The sequence below is a fragment of the Anomalospiza imberbis genome, chromosome 5 (assembly GCF_031753505.1).
Source record: "Anomalospiza imberbis isolate Cuckoo-Finch-1a 21T00152 chromosome 5, ASM3175350v1, whole genome shotgun sequence".
In the NCBI taxonomy this organism is placed as follows: Eukaryota; Metazoa; Chordata; class Aves; order Passeriformes; family Viduidae; genus Anomalospiza; species Anomalospiza imberbis.
Window position 1 is genome coordinate 64,801,596 of NC_089685.1, and position 13,856 is coordinate 64,815,451.

Consider the following 13,856-nt stretch of genomic DNA (forward strand, 5'->3'; position numbering starts at 1 on the left):
CCACAGGCGGCAGGGGACCGCGATCCGCCGGCTCGGGCAGCTCGGCGGTCCCCTCCCGGCCCTGCCCGCGCGGTGATCGAGGCTCCGGGGCGGCCCTTCCCCTCCAGCCCTCAGCACCCGGGACCCGAAACCGCGGCCCCCGCCGAGCCGGCCGGCCCTACCGCCCCGCGCAGCGCCACCAGGCCACGGGCAGCCGCTGTCGACCCTGGCCGCGGCCTCTCACCTGAGCCCGAGGGAAGCTGCCGGCGCAGCGCCCGGCTGCCCGTCGCCCTGTGGGCCCGGCGGGCCGCCTGTCACGCCGGCTCCGTCTCTCGCTCAGACCCCGTCCTGCCGCGGCTACTCCATAGTGACGGCGGCAGCCTCGGCGGCGGGGTGGGGGCGGCCGGAGCTCGGCTCACTTCCGACCCGCAGGGGCGGCGCTGGGCGCGGCCGGGGGTGGCGGGCGGGAAGTGATGCGCTCCGCCGGCTTCCGCCAGCGGCCCGGCCGCGGCCATGGCGGGGTATTTGACTCCGCGCTTCAGGAGGATCCGCAGCCAGAGCGAGTTGCAGCCGCGGCGGGGGAGCGGGCGCCGCCGAGGTGGGCGACGAGCGTCATCCTCATCGCTCCGTCGCAGCAGCTTTTCCCCCGCAGAGTCGGAGGGGCCGGGGAGGGGAGCGGAGCTGAGCGGGCTGCGAGGGACCGGCGCCTGCCCGTTGTTTTTGTTGGCACCCGGCTGCCGGTGCCGCGGGAGGGGGCGGCGGGCAGAACGGGGCTAGGGAGGCTCGGCAGCTGAACAGGGGGAGAGGAGCTTCCTCCGGCCGTACCCCTGGAGTTGAGCTTACAGCAGACGCCGCTGGTAGGGCTGGGCGTGAGCTGGGCTGCGTGCTCCGACCGGGAGGCAGGCGCGGTTAGTGCACTAGAGACACTCTTCTGTCGTCTGCGCGATGTGTGCGCATAAACTAGGGGCTTCGGAACACCTCCCTCAGTGAGACTGAGAGCGCTGGGGCTGCTCAGCCGGGAGAAGAGAAGGCTTGGGGGTGTGTCTGCAAGTATCTAAAGAGAGAGTGCAAAGGCGATGGAGGCAGACTCTCTTCAGTGGTACCCAGAAGGTTGTGATATCCTGTGTGGACATCTCGGCATCTGGAGATACTCAGAACCTGGTTCTGGGCGACCGGCTCTGGGTGGCCTTGCTTGAGCAGGGAGGTTGGACCGGGTAGACCCCAGAGGTTCCTGCAAGCCTTGGCTGATTTGTGATCCTCTGATGATTTAATGTGTACGTACGTACCGCATTTGTAAAATGTGTGGTCATAACAGTGACAAAAAAAACCTTCATCACCTGTTTTTAGTGGATATTTGTTCTCTTCTCTTGACTCTACCATAGTGGGTGTGAGTCAGCTTACAAGGACTGCGTCATGAAATATTGTCTTTCTTTGTAAAACTCAGCTGATTTCTGAATATTTTTTTAAAAATATAAAACTAAAATCACGGTGTATTTTTTTAAGTATTAAAGTTTTGTAAATTTGTAAAACTTTCATATAAATACTTTGCAGACTGTGATGGTCCTTTTCAAGCAACTCAGCTGTGGAATAGTATTATACGTGCCCTTCACAATCAAGTGGAAATCAAAAGACGTAGACAGCACCTGAAAACGTATAGAAACTGTTTCACCGGCTCCAATGCTGTTGATGTGGTACTGAGCCATCTTATGCAAAGCATGTACCTAAGCTGCAATGATATTTCTCGGCTGAAGGGGGTCCGTGTATGCCAAGTATTGATGGATCACAAAGTGTTTGAGCCAGTTGGAGCCAGGCTTTACTTATTCAAGAATGGGAAGGAAACAGAATTTGAAGACACGGACACTAGTCTCTACAGATTTGTAAATAGCAGTCTTGATCCTCTTCCAAGAAAGAATAAGGACGATGGAAGCTTATCTCCTGAGCAAATCTGCAAACAGAAAACAAAACGATGTTCCAAGTAAGTTATTCTGAACTATTCTGATTTTTCTCTTTTTAAAAAAAAAAGTTAAGGGGGGTTACCCTGAAATGAAGTTGTGTCTGACTAAACCAGGTGTTGGAGACTTCTGAAGAGTCTGTGCCAGTTTTGAGAAATGTCATGTCTAAATTGTAGATGTTTCCAGGTATTTTTGAGTAAAGTATTTTGATCTGCCATTTGTTATTTGGAATAGAGTCTGGCACAGTAGCATAAGCCTAAGAATAATTTGGTTTTGCTATCAATTGTGCTGAAATCTGAGACTTAGCACAAATGAGCTAGTTATTGAAAGCCAGTTAACAAAGTGGAACTAGCAAACAATATTTGGAATCAATATACTTGCCCTTTCCACAAAGCAGATGTGGATGATAGGACTTCTAGTAACAGGATAGACTCCAGAGGTAATGAAGCCCTAAAGTTCTGATTTAAGAGCAATTTAGTAAGTAACAGAAAAACAAATATATTCTAATAGTATTTGTTATACATCTTTTTTTTTTCCCCTCCCTAAGCAGAACAAAGTGTGGCACAACACTTTCAAACCCCTTAGCATTGGAAGCAGCTGATAAAAAGAGGATTGAGGAGCTTCTTCAATCAATATATGTTCATGCATCTTTACCTCCAAAGATCATGGTTAACGAACCAACTTGCCTGCTTTCTAAAGGAGGTGAGGATTGAATTTTTCTTTTTAAAACTTGATTGTTCTTCACTGTATCTTGGAGTGAGTGCCCCATTTCTGTTAAACAGTGCTCCACAAAGACCTAAATTTAACCTGTCACTAATGACAAAATATCTAAATGAGTGTTAAAGAGGTTAATGCTTGTAGCAACTAAGCAGAAGGAAACACAACAGGGTTATGTTTTTGCATAATGGTGCTATTTATGAAAACACAACTTCAGAAGGAAGTAAGTCTTAAGATTAAGACTATCTTTATTTTGTGTGTCCTTTGCTTTTCACTAGTCTTATTTTTCCTTCTACTAATTAGAGTAGTTTATTTGGAATCCTAATATGATGGGGGAGACATTTTTTTTAGCATTCCTATTTTGATCCCTTCTTACCCAACACAGCAACTTCACACTTTGCTGTTACTGTGTTTTCTTTGAAACTTAAAAGATTCTTTAGTGAGTAAAAGCAAAGGTTAGTTCTTTACATAAGATCTTGTTTCTGAGGGTTTTTTGTTTTGTTTATGGTATCAGTAATAGAAGATGTCTGGAAACAGCAAGCTCTGCTACGACTGCTGCAGTTAATTGATGTTCCCATTCTAGAAGATATCTTGGTGTCTTCTGTGAAGACAAAATCAGACAGTTTTGGCAAAGAAGAAGACATGATTATCTCAAATACTTTCCTGGACAGAGAGGTTACGTGTAGCTTAAACTTGCCCGAGTAAGTTATATATCTATGAAATGAATTTGTTAGTAAAGGCTTTATTTTACTCTTGATCAAAGATTTGTGTTAAGTGAACAAATAGACATCATTTTGTTTATGTACTTGTAGACAGAGGTGGCATTAGTGTGATTGACTTCTTTTCAGAAGTGGTAAGTGATTTCACAAAAAGTGTATGTTTAGAGTTGGACACTTGAGAATTTTAAGTAAACATGACAACTTTAACCTTGAGTGTTGTAAACACTCCTAGTTTCTAGACCAGGTTCTTTACTCTTAGGTCTCTGTAACAGACATCAGAACTTGAAAACTTTATTCTGAGTCTTTTTGTTTGTTTTTCATGGTTCCTAGTGGCTGTTGTGTGAAGATAGAAAGTCAGTAAGGCATCTTATTGTTAACAAGAGAAAAGGAGAAACTCAGCTGTAACACTGAATAATGCTTATATAATGAGAATATAAAAGTGGCTGCATGTTGTCAGTGTTCTTTTCTTTAAATCTTCTCTTACTTTTGTAGTGTTCTTGTTTAGTGTACTTAGGCTGATTTCTATCTTGCATATACTTCTAATGAATATGTCAAGGCTCTTGTGAATGTCTTAGGAATGACTATTTTTGTCAAATTAATACTCTTTTTATCTGCAGTTTCACAATCTTTGCTTCTGTTCTCCAAGATAAAAATAAGATTCTGTGGATCTTAAATAATATTTGCAACTTGTGATTGGTTCAGATCAAATTATTTTACATCCAGAATCAAAAATGTGTGGGACAGATGAACAATTACTTTTATCTATGGTTTTATATTCCTTCTGTACAAAATGGTTGAGACTTTTCTCCGATCTTCTGGCTTCTTTCAAGAATAAATTATGCACCCGAATTTTAGGTGCATAACTAGGTTACATTTTCTTTCCTTAATTAAGATACAGAGACAATAGATGCTTGTGAAAGCTCATGCCTTTATAGTAGGATATATAATAAACTGCTTCTGTAGTCCTCTGGAATTTAACCACCTTTTATTTTCCTCTTTTTCAAACTGTCTTTTTCCCTTCTATAGAGATCAGTTTTTTTCTCCCTGGTTAGCTCTGGTGGGTTCTCCATGTGTGTGTTGGAGTGATGGTGGGGTGGTGTTTGGTTTTGAAATACTAGGTGAATTCCTGGGGTCAGTGACAGTCTGGCATGAGTGCATGATACTTGTTTTGATCTGGGTTTATCTCAGGTAGCATAGGAAAAACATGGAAGTTGCTCATTTTTAGCAGGTTCTTGAACAGCTGTAGTGAAATAAGTTACACAAACTGCTTAATATACCAGTTAAGTGTTGTGGTTCATATATGTGACTATACCTGCAAGGTTATTTCTGTCTAGTTTTCTTTAAAGGATTAAATGGACCCTGAGATAGTTCAGTTGTTTAGAGCATGGTGTTAATTACACCAAGGTAACAGATTCAATTCCGTTTACTTAAGAATTAGATGCAATGATCCTTGTGTGTCCCTTCTGACTCAGAATGTTCCATGAATCTGTGAAAATAAAAATAGGTAGAGCATTTTAAGGCAAGCACTAAAATGACCTTTTCCTTCTACAGGCTTGACAGATGGCTCTACGCTGCAATTGAATGCTTGGAGTATTTTCCTGACCAATTCCTAGTGATGGCTAGTCAGCAGTTACCTCAAAGCACTAACAACCCCAGCAGTCTGAATACATACAAGAAGATTCTTTTTGATGTTATTATGAAGTATTACGGTCAAAAGAAGGATTCTCTTCTTGCCATTCAGGATTTTGATATTCATTCAGGAATTATAGAACTTATAGGTAAGAGCAACCTGGAACAAAACATAAGGATGAAAGCTGTGTAGAGGATGTCACTAAGTATCAATTGACTGAATTATGACACCACTTGCAATGCCATTGCAGATGCACTTTCTAGGTTGGAATGCTCAAGATCGCTATTATGAACCTCTACTCGAGCCAAGGACAAATTTCAAAGTTAGATCAATTTGCTTAGGGCCTGGTCCAACTGAATTTTGAAAATCTGGAAGGATAGAGATCCACCAACCTCTGCGGGTAACTTTCAATAGATAACTACTCTAATTGTGGAAGTTACTTACCCCAAGTCAGAATTTGCCTTATTACTACTACTAAGTAATTACATAAAACTAAAATCATTACTATGAAGTTTTTCATGTTAACCAGAATAAGATTTTTAAAGTTATGGACATAGGGTTCTTTTTATTAATAGAAGTTATTTAATATTATTAAAGGGACTGTTGAGAGCTCTCCCATCATATGTATACAAGTAAACCAGAAGGGTTTCATTTAAATACAAGTTTAAGATTAATCCTACCTCTATGGCCCTTGTTGCTGCTACTTCATCCCTATTGGGTTGTTGTGCCTTAACCCCAGCTGCCAACTAAGTACTACAAAGCTGCTCACTCACTGCCTGCTGCCACCCTGCCCCTGGTGGGGGAGTCAAAATTAAATCTTGTGGATTGAGAAAAGAATCCTTTAATAACTGGAACAACATGAAATTTTGTTTGGAAGGAAACACCCCCAAAACTGGGATTATTATTGGGATTTAAATAAGTATTCATAACTCTGAAAATGAATAGTAACATAGGATATGCTGTTTTACTCCACGGCAGAAAAAGGAAAAACAGATCAAGCTCTGGAGGCATTACAACTTTATTTAAAATTATTAGCACCGAATATTAGCGAAGAACTTCACAGGCTCCTTACATTCCTAGCCATTGCATCAGAATCTGAGGGTTACAGATTGCAAAAACAAGTAAGTATCTGTTCTTCTTAATGTGAAAAATAGCAATTTGTCATAGTAAAGCTAAAATTTTTGTATTGTTAGAAGTATTCTGTTTACTGCCTTTCCATGTGATCTGTTTCCCACTGATAGCATCCCGTTGCACTTAGTCTTTGCTAGCACAGTGCAAGTCTATCTAATGCCAAATCTGGGTGCTACTTTTTCTAGTTTGAGAACAGGTTTGTGATCATCAAGACTTGTACAAAGTTCATCTTACAAAACAGGACACTGTCAAAACCACAGGCAGAGCTGCTGACTCAGTTTCTGATGGACAATCACTCTGAGCTCTTCAAGGTATCATTCTCCTTACATCATTGGCTTTGTCATTTTAAATGTTAAATGCCATGAATTGCCTTTGAGTATGACAAGTCTGAGGAACTGTGTTTAATGTTCCATTTGTTACAGTTTAATAGTACAGCTAAAAAGGGTGAGAAGCTATCCCAGACTACATAGGACAGATTTTTGAGAGCTTTGCAATCCTTTATAAATTATATCCTCTCTATTTGCTTGATTTGTATTAGGAAAATATTTAAAATATTACTAATTTTAATAGGGTCATTTTGGCACCTTGTTGGTAATGAATGCCTACTAAATACTTAGGTATCTTAGTGTCTTTTTCCTTTAGAAGTTCACTGGCATACTCTGAGTGGTAGAAAAATGGCATGCTCTCGTACCCCAGTGTATAGCTTTGACAACTCTAAAAGATCCTTCAGTATTTTGGAATGTTAACTTCTAAATTGAAGAAAACAAGTAGAACCACAAAATGCTAGTAGCCTTTCTCTTAAACTTGATGAGTTGTATAAATATGCAGGCTTTTTATAACCTCCTTAATCTATGTTTCATTATATTGTCACATGTGAAAAGATGAAACTTTACCATACCCTATAAAAATAAGCTTCACAGAAATTTGGTTTCAGTAAAATACTGGTTTTTATTTTTATACAACACATAAATTTCCACTTCTGACTTCAGGTTGCGACATGGGAGAATTATTTTTTTTAATTAGCTCCAGTTTAGTTTGAAAGCATTAAGTGGTTAGTGAGGGTTTTGTATTTGTTAGTACACAGCCAACCCCCCCTTTCTAAATTTGTGTTAAGGGTTCTGACATGAGGGTTGGGCCTTTGATTCCCCACTGGAGTTAGGGCCAGAACTGTGCAGGAGTGGCAGTGAGTGGACGATGGTTCACTCTGACAGCTGCCATTGAGAGCCTTGTGTGAAAGCTGAAATCAGCTTGTTTTGCACTGCGGTTTTTGCCATGGAAAATGGCATCTAGAACTTCTTGTTTCCTATTTCTTTGGTCAGAAATACCAGAAATAAACACATACGTCTTAGTAAAACTATGTGTTTTAGTGCAATTCTGTGAGAGACTTTGAATGTGTACCTAAATAAATGTAGCCATAAATTCTTCTGCATTTAATTATGTGTTTTTAAATTGGTTATTTGAAAGCTTTAGAGTATCAAAATACAGAAGTATTGCTTTTGTAATATTTTCTCTATTGGGTTTTATTTTCAGGCTCCTTTGACTCTTCTGGAACTAACAAGTAGGAGACTTCAGAGTTTGCTAGAAGGGCAAGACCCAGATATCAATTCAGGTAGATGATGGGATAAATTTTTATATAAATAATTGTATGAGAACTGATTTATCATCAGTTGACTATAAGTGCATAGACTTCTTTTCCTTTGTTAGAAGTGAAGCATTATGGGGAATAGTGGTCAATGCACTAAATATTAAATTATATGCAAAACTGGTCTGAATATTGGAGAATAAGGATTCTATTAATAATCTATTTTGGATACGTTATATTTTTTTAACCAAATAATTGCTTCTGGAAAATTAGTAGTGCAAAATGTGCTTCCTGAAGTTATTTGCTTCTAATTTGGTTTGTGAATTTAATGGGACTTTTGTATTTAGGAACAGTATTCTTTTATTTTTGCCACAAGACACAATACAAATTCTCACAGAACTCAGTAGTTCAAGGTTCTGATAGGTGACTTGAGCACAGACTTTGATTGTTTAGTGTTTTGACTGTTCAGTATTTTGAAGAACTCTCCCCTTTTCCTGAGTAAGCATGAAGTTTATTAAGATCTTAGGACTTATGTACCAAGTGTCAAGTGCCTTCCTTTTAGGCTACACTACCCTTCTGTATGTGGGGTTAATGCTTTTCAGCTTATTTCTTTTGAGCTAACATTCCGTCTGGCCTCGCTGCCAATACTGATTAAAAGGGTTGGCTTAAATAATTGAATTTCTCTCTGACTCTATCCTCTTTGACTCCTCTATTGTCAGTGCATTGTGTGTTTAAACACTGAAGAGAAATCACTCAGGAAACAAATTACACTGAGTTATTTTGCTGTGTAATAGTATATTTCATACAGCAGCTGCCAGAGAAGTAGTTTGGTACAGAATCTCTTACCATCTGTGTTGGGTTCTGGAATGAGGCCAAATTCCTTCTGGTTCACTGTTCTGAGAATCACACATTGTCAAGCCAAAGAATACAGAGATGAGCAACAGTGGAAAGAGCTGCCTGCTTTGTAATATTCTCGGAACCTATGTGATCTCCATTGACACACTGAAGAGACAACAGAAGTGCAAACCCCATGCTCCATTTTTCTTACTAAGTTTTGGGATTCCAACCTATAAGTGCATATAGATTCCATCTACTTGTTGAAACAGTTCCATACTTGTTGAAATAGATTGTAAGCTCTCTGGCATGGCATATTCCTATTTTCCTGTGTGCCACATATTCTGGTGTAATTTTCCCTTTTCTTTCCAAAATCTTTCCTAGGAGCTATTGAACATTGGTTGGTGAACTTCTTAAGTCCAGGTGGGAGCAGGAGGGAAGGCTGGGAGACTCAGATAAGAAAAGGGATATGTCAATTGCAGGAATGTAATCCTTAAGTCTGCTGGAAATAAAAAAGACTAAAACCAGCAAGGGAACTCCAGAATTGGTTTTAATCTAGTAAAACACTTGAAATGACAGAACTAAAGATCCATGCCAAAGTTTTAAGAGTTAATCTCTTTGTCAGTTGTTAAGCTTTCTCTTTTGAAGGAGCTGTCTTTTTTCTTCATTTGATTCTACTAAACCACAGAAGTATTGATGTTTGACAAACATACTTTAGAAGAAGGGAAGGACAGGACCATGTGAAAACTGCCAGCTCAGGTTAATACTACTCTGTGTGAAGCCTACAGATGGTGTTTGTAAAGAAGGATTAGTAAGAAATCTTTCCCCTTTAGGCAACTGACACTTGTTCAACCAAATTGTTCTCTGATATGTATAGGAAGAAAAAGTGTCTGTGGAGTAGCTGTATGCCAGTCCTTCCTCAGGCCAGAACTTACCTGCCCAGTGAGGGGGCTTGAGTCCTTGCAGGGCAGTACTTTACTGCAGAGATTCACAACCTTTTTATAGTTAAGTTGTGCTGAGTTAAATATCTCTCTTGCATCACCTCTGCCTCTGATGCCCACACCATGCTCAGCTGTCTACTCACGTAGAAGCTCCTAAATTTTGTTCCTGATTTTTGTAGTGTGGTTTAGAGGAAACTATTTCTCCAAAGTATTTATTCACTTGCGTTAGGTGCTGAGCCTTGTTGCAGATCTGATTTACTCACAGGGAATCTTTGGATCCTGACAAATGCAAGGTGCCATTCTTACTGTGTAATGTTCTTCATTGTGGTTTCTGTTTAAGAACTGTATTTGTTCTTTGTCTTGCAGGCCTGTTTTGCAATACAGAATCTTCTAAGATACTGTACTTGTAACACTGCTTTTCAACTTTATTTTTACAATTCATGTTTTGATTTCTATCCATTCTCAATGGAGAGCTGTATGTTTCACATTGCTTGTAGATGTAACCACATCTGAACTGGAGTATCAATATGCCAGTGTTTCTTATTATATTTTTTAACAAGGCTTTTACATGATGCATGAAACTTAATCTGAACTTTTGATTTCTTACAAAGGCTTCACCTTCTGTCAGCGCATTACAACTAAAGAATATGAAGATCAAAAGCAACAAACCAATCAGTATCTTCTAGCACTGATTCAAGAGATGGACAGTGACCCTACTGTTCCTTCAAAGCAAAAGAAGAAATTAATCAAAGAACTCCAAAAATACCATTCTTTTGTCTACTGTAGTGGTTGTAAAACTACATGTAAATTTTGTACTCCAAATGGTTAGACTTCAATACAGCCTTTTCTAAATCTTTTTTTAAAAGAGCGAAGGAGAACTAAAATTTCTCATAAAAATGTTTTTATCTTACATCTTTACATCTTCAGTTTCAGGAAGCTACAACTATCAAAATTACTATGCTGCTAAAAAGCATTAAATCTAATTAATCTTTTAAGCAAAATATCCTTAATTATTTGTAAATAAGTAATAACAGCTCACTGCTTGGGCTGCCTTGAGTTCAGGGTTTGGCACTTTTTTTCTATCTGTCCCACAACTCCATGGCTTTCTATCTGAGCCACATCTATGTTCTGAGCCATGCTTGGGTTGATAATCAGTAGGGGGTTTTAATATTTTCTATCTTTAATTAATAATAACTTAATCTCATCTTAAACCGTAGGTTATGACTTCTGTGGGTATTGTAAAAGTATACAAAGTGTGTAAAAAATGTTGGAAGCAGATCAGTGGGTTTTGAATCTGCAGCAGGAATGATTTATTAGGCGAGGAGCTGTGCATGCTTGCAGTCAGTAATTACAACTGTTAACTCACTCTGGCAGACTGAGCTGCTGCTAATTCAAGGAAAAAGTTACATTTTGAAGAAACCCTCTCCAAGTTTCTTTGTAGGCTCCCTTAAGGTACAGGGAAGGCAACAATTTGGTCATTCCAAAGCCGCCTCTTTTTCATGCTATCTCAGCCTTTTTTGTAATAAATAAATATGTGGTGTAGTGTGATAGGGGTTACATTGCTTCTTTCATTCTTGCAACAGACATTTAGCATGTATTGGACAAAGACTCAAAGAGCTGGTATTGGAAGGGACCTCTGGTCTAGTCTCACCACCCAGGCTGAAGTCGACTTTATTAGTGCAGGCTGCTCAAGGACTTTTCCAGTTGAGTTTAGAATATTTCCAAAAACAGATATGCCACAGCCTCTTGGGTGAGTCTGGTCTAGACTTTCACCAGAATCAGAGTATTTAAAAACAAGCAACCAAACCCTACCTCTACACCAAAAAGAAAAAACAAAACAAAACAAAAACAAACAAAAACCAATCAAAATAAACTGCCTTAGACTTAGGCAGAATTTTTTGCACTGCCTCCTATCCTTTCACTGGCACTGCTGAAGTGTCTGGCTCAGTCTTCTTCACTCCCTCCTGTAAGCACTCTCAGGGCTAAACAATCACAGCACGCTCAGCCTCTTCCCTGTGTGATAGATCCTCTACTCCTCTATCAATTTCTTGGCCCCAGTGTTGGACTAGCTCCACTATAAGCATGATTTTTTATTTTTTTTGTTACAAGTGTGCTGCTTTAGGTGTCTCCATCCTCCTGTAGGCTTCAAACATAGTCAAGTCACCAGGATACCAAAGCATTCCTAAAACAAGTGCTGTTTTGTATTTAAATTGAAATAGTTACACTCTAAGATATAAACAACACAACCTATTGCATGTACACTTAGTTAACTTGCATATTTGAAGTAGCCTTATTTAAATTACCTGCCCCTATTAGAAATTAGGGAATATAGTTGAAACCTCTGTCCATGAATCCCTGTTTATGCACTTGCTATTTAAGTGTGACTCACCAGTGTGAAATAATTAATTTCTAGAGAAGGAAAAATGTCCAAGTTTCCCCTTTCAGAGGTGAATGCCCTAATTCCTATACTACAGGGCCATGCATTCTTTTTCTAGCTCTATGTGGGGTTTTGGTCATTCTCCCAGAAGAGGGAGCATATACAGAAGCAGGTTATTGAGACTTGTAAAAAGGAAAGTATTTCCTGACTAAGTGCTTCTGATGTTCAGTAGAAGAAAGATATTTTAGTTGTTTTTTTTTTTTTCCTAATCTCTCTCTCTTTCTATCTCTCTCTGTCTTCAGTCCCTTTACTGTGTCTTACTCAAAATACTAAACCTGGGAGGGGTGATAACATGGTAATTTGTGGGCTGGGAATTTCTTTGGGGAAAAACTGTGTCGTTAAAAAAGAAAACTTGCACTTTGTGACTTGATTTAGAATTTTCTTGTGCTAATTTAAATATAATAAAGAATTGTATAAAAAGTTATGAGCCTTTCATTTCATACCGTTTATTGGGAAGAGACAGTTCAGGGGGTGTAGAAGCAGGTGTTAAACAGTAAGGAAGTGTTCTGAGCAGCAGTTTATAGCTGCCCTGTGGTTCCCTTCAGTTCATGGGACAAGAAGCTAAGATTGATCTAGTTGTGCAAAGGAAAGGAAGAGCTCTTGAGACCCCTGTTTTATTCATATACCCTAACAGGAGGATCTACTCACCTTTAATCTTCTGTTGACAGAAGCCTGTTATTTTACATATAAGGGTCCACTGAATAGAACAGGTTTGGTGTATAGACTACTGGTTTTCAGTTAAATTCCAAAATTAAAAAAAATTATTTGACTTTAGAAAGTTGTGTCATGTATTTTTAACAGTATCTGACACAGAATCATGTTGTAGGGAAACTTGGGACCTGTCACTCATTTCTGTTTATGATTTCTAGCATAGAGCTATAAAATTAATTGCCAGTATGAATTTGTTTGAAGTAGAGAATATTCAGAGTGAAGAGTTTAGTCGAGGTATTTTTCAGCACAGTCTTATCAAAGCACAAATTGTGCCACCTTCAAAGGAGGCTTGCTTCTATTCACAGAGTATTCATGTTTGCTCCTACAAAAAAGTTCATTAGTGCTTTCATGAGAATGTGTATGTTTCTTTAAGTCCCAGCTAACACTTGCATGAAGCACGTAGTTAAAAAAACTAGAGCTTGGACACAAGGGCTTCTCCATGTGGCTGTCAAACTGACAGTGTACCAGACTTACTCATGTCCTACAAAAAGTTATACAATCTGTGTCCAACAAGTTGCAGGTGCTGGTCTCATGCCTTCATACCCTAGCTGCCACCTGTGTGGCCCACGCAGCTGCTAACAGCAGGAGGAAGGTATCCCTTTCATTCCTTTCAGCAGGTTAGACTAGCGGAAAGCGACCTCGAACTTTTTCCAAATTAAAAAAGTCGCACTCAAGAAGAAAGATCATCTCCCACTCTCGAAGCACTGGCTGCTGTTCGATGTTGCCTGTATGCAAGGTAGCCAGGTAAGTGCACTGTGTAGGAATATTTACTGGCTTTACGTTAGGACAGACAAGAGAGGGAATATGAGACACAACAGGATACTCCAGTGTCCATTATCCCCCCTGTCTGCCCATCTCTGTCTTGGCAAGCAAGCAAGTCAGGTGGGGCAACTCCACTGAGCCTGGCCCTCCAAGCCTTCTGGCTCTTCCCCCTACTGCATGCCACACTGCACAGACTGATGGCAAAGTAACGCAGCTTCTGATGCCAGAAATAACACGTTCTATTTGTGTTTATCTGGGACGAATGGAGAGGAGATGGGTCATCACCCAGGACACAGCCGCAAGCTTTGTTCACCTTTGTGGAACCTCTTTATCAGAAACATGGGAGTGGCAGGAAGCTTATTTGCTCAGTCATTGTTTAAAACAAAAACCAAACAAAAAAACCCACAGCCTACTAAATTAAAAGCTCTTTAGAAAAAGGAATTGTTCAAATTACTCTCTTC

General features: G+C 40.0%; 1 protein-coding gene across 4 annotated transcripts; it reads left to right on the top strand.

The window, feature by feature from the left end:
* The first annotated feature begins 159 nt into the window (after positions 1-159).
* DEPDC4 (DEP domain containing 4) lies at positions 160-10,486 on the top strand. 4 transcript variants are annotated; one of them, XM_068191633.1, is made up of 9 exons: positions 160-577; positions 1,531-1,954; positions 2,479-2,633; positions 3,163-3,349; positions 4,919-5,145; positions 5,976-6,118; positions 6,314-6,439; positions 7,659-7,737; positions 8,430-8,696. In XM_068191633.1, the coding sequence occupies exons 1-9, from the start codon at positions 493-495 to the stop codon at positions 8,450-8,452; spliced, it is 1,449 nt and encodes a 482-aa protein (XP_068047734.1). In that variant the 5' UTR covers positions 160-492; the 3' UTR covers positions 8,453-8,696. The 4 variants fall into 4 exon arrangements, with proteins under 4 accessions (XP_068047734.1, XP_068047733.1, XP_068047731.1 ...); XM_068191632.1 differs by lacking the exon at positions 8,430-8,696 and adding an exon at positions 10,097-10,486 and having other exon boundaries at positions 438-577; positions 3,232-3,349; XM_068191630.1 differs by lacking the exon at positions 8,430-8,696 and adding an exon at positions 10,097-10,486 and having other exon boundaries at positions 440-577.
* Positions 10,487-13,856: the final 3,370 nt, after the last annotated feature.

Coding starts and splice junctions, on each gene's coding strand:
- DEPDC4 (XM_068191630.1), top strand. CDS start 493: ATGGCGGGGTATTTGACTCCGCGCTTCAGGAGGATCCGCAGCCAGAGC. Junction 578..1,530: donor GGGGAGCGGGCGCCGCCGAG/GTGGGCGACGAG, acceptor AATACTTTGCAG/ACTGTGATGGTCCTTTTCAA. Junction 7,738..10,096: donor AGACCCAGATATCAATTCAG/GTAGATGATGGG, acceptor TTTCTTACAAAG/GCTTCACCTTCTGTCAGCGC.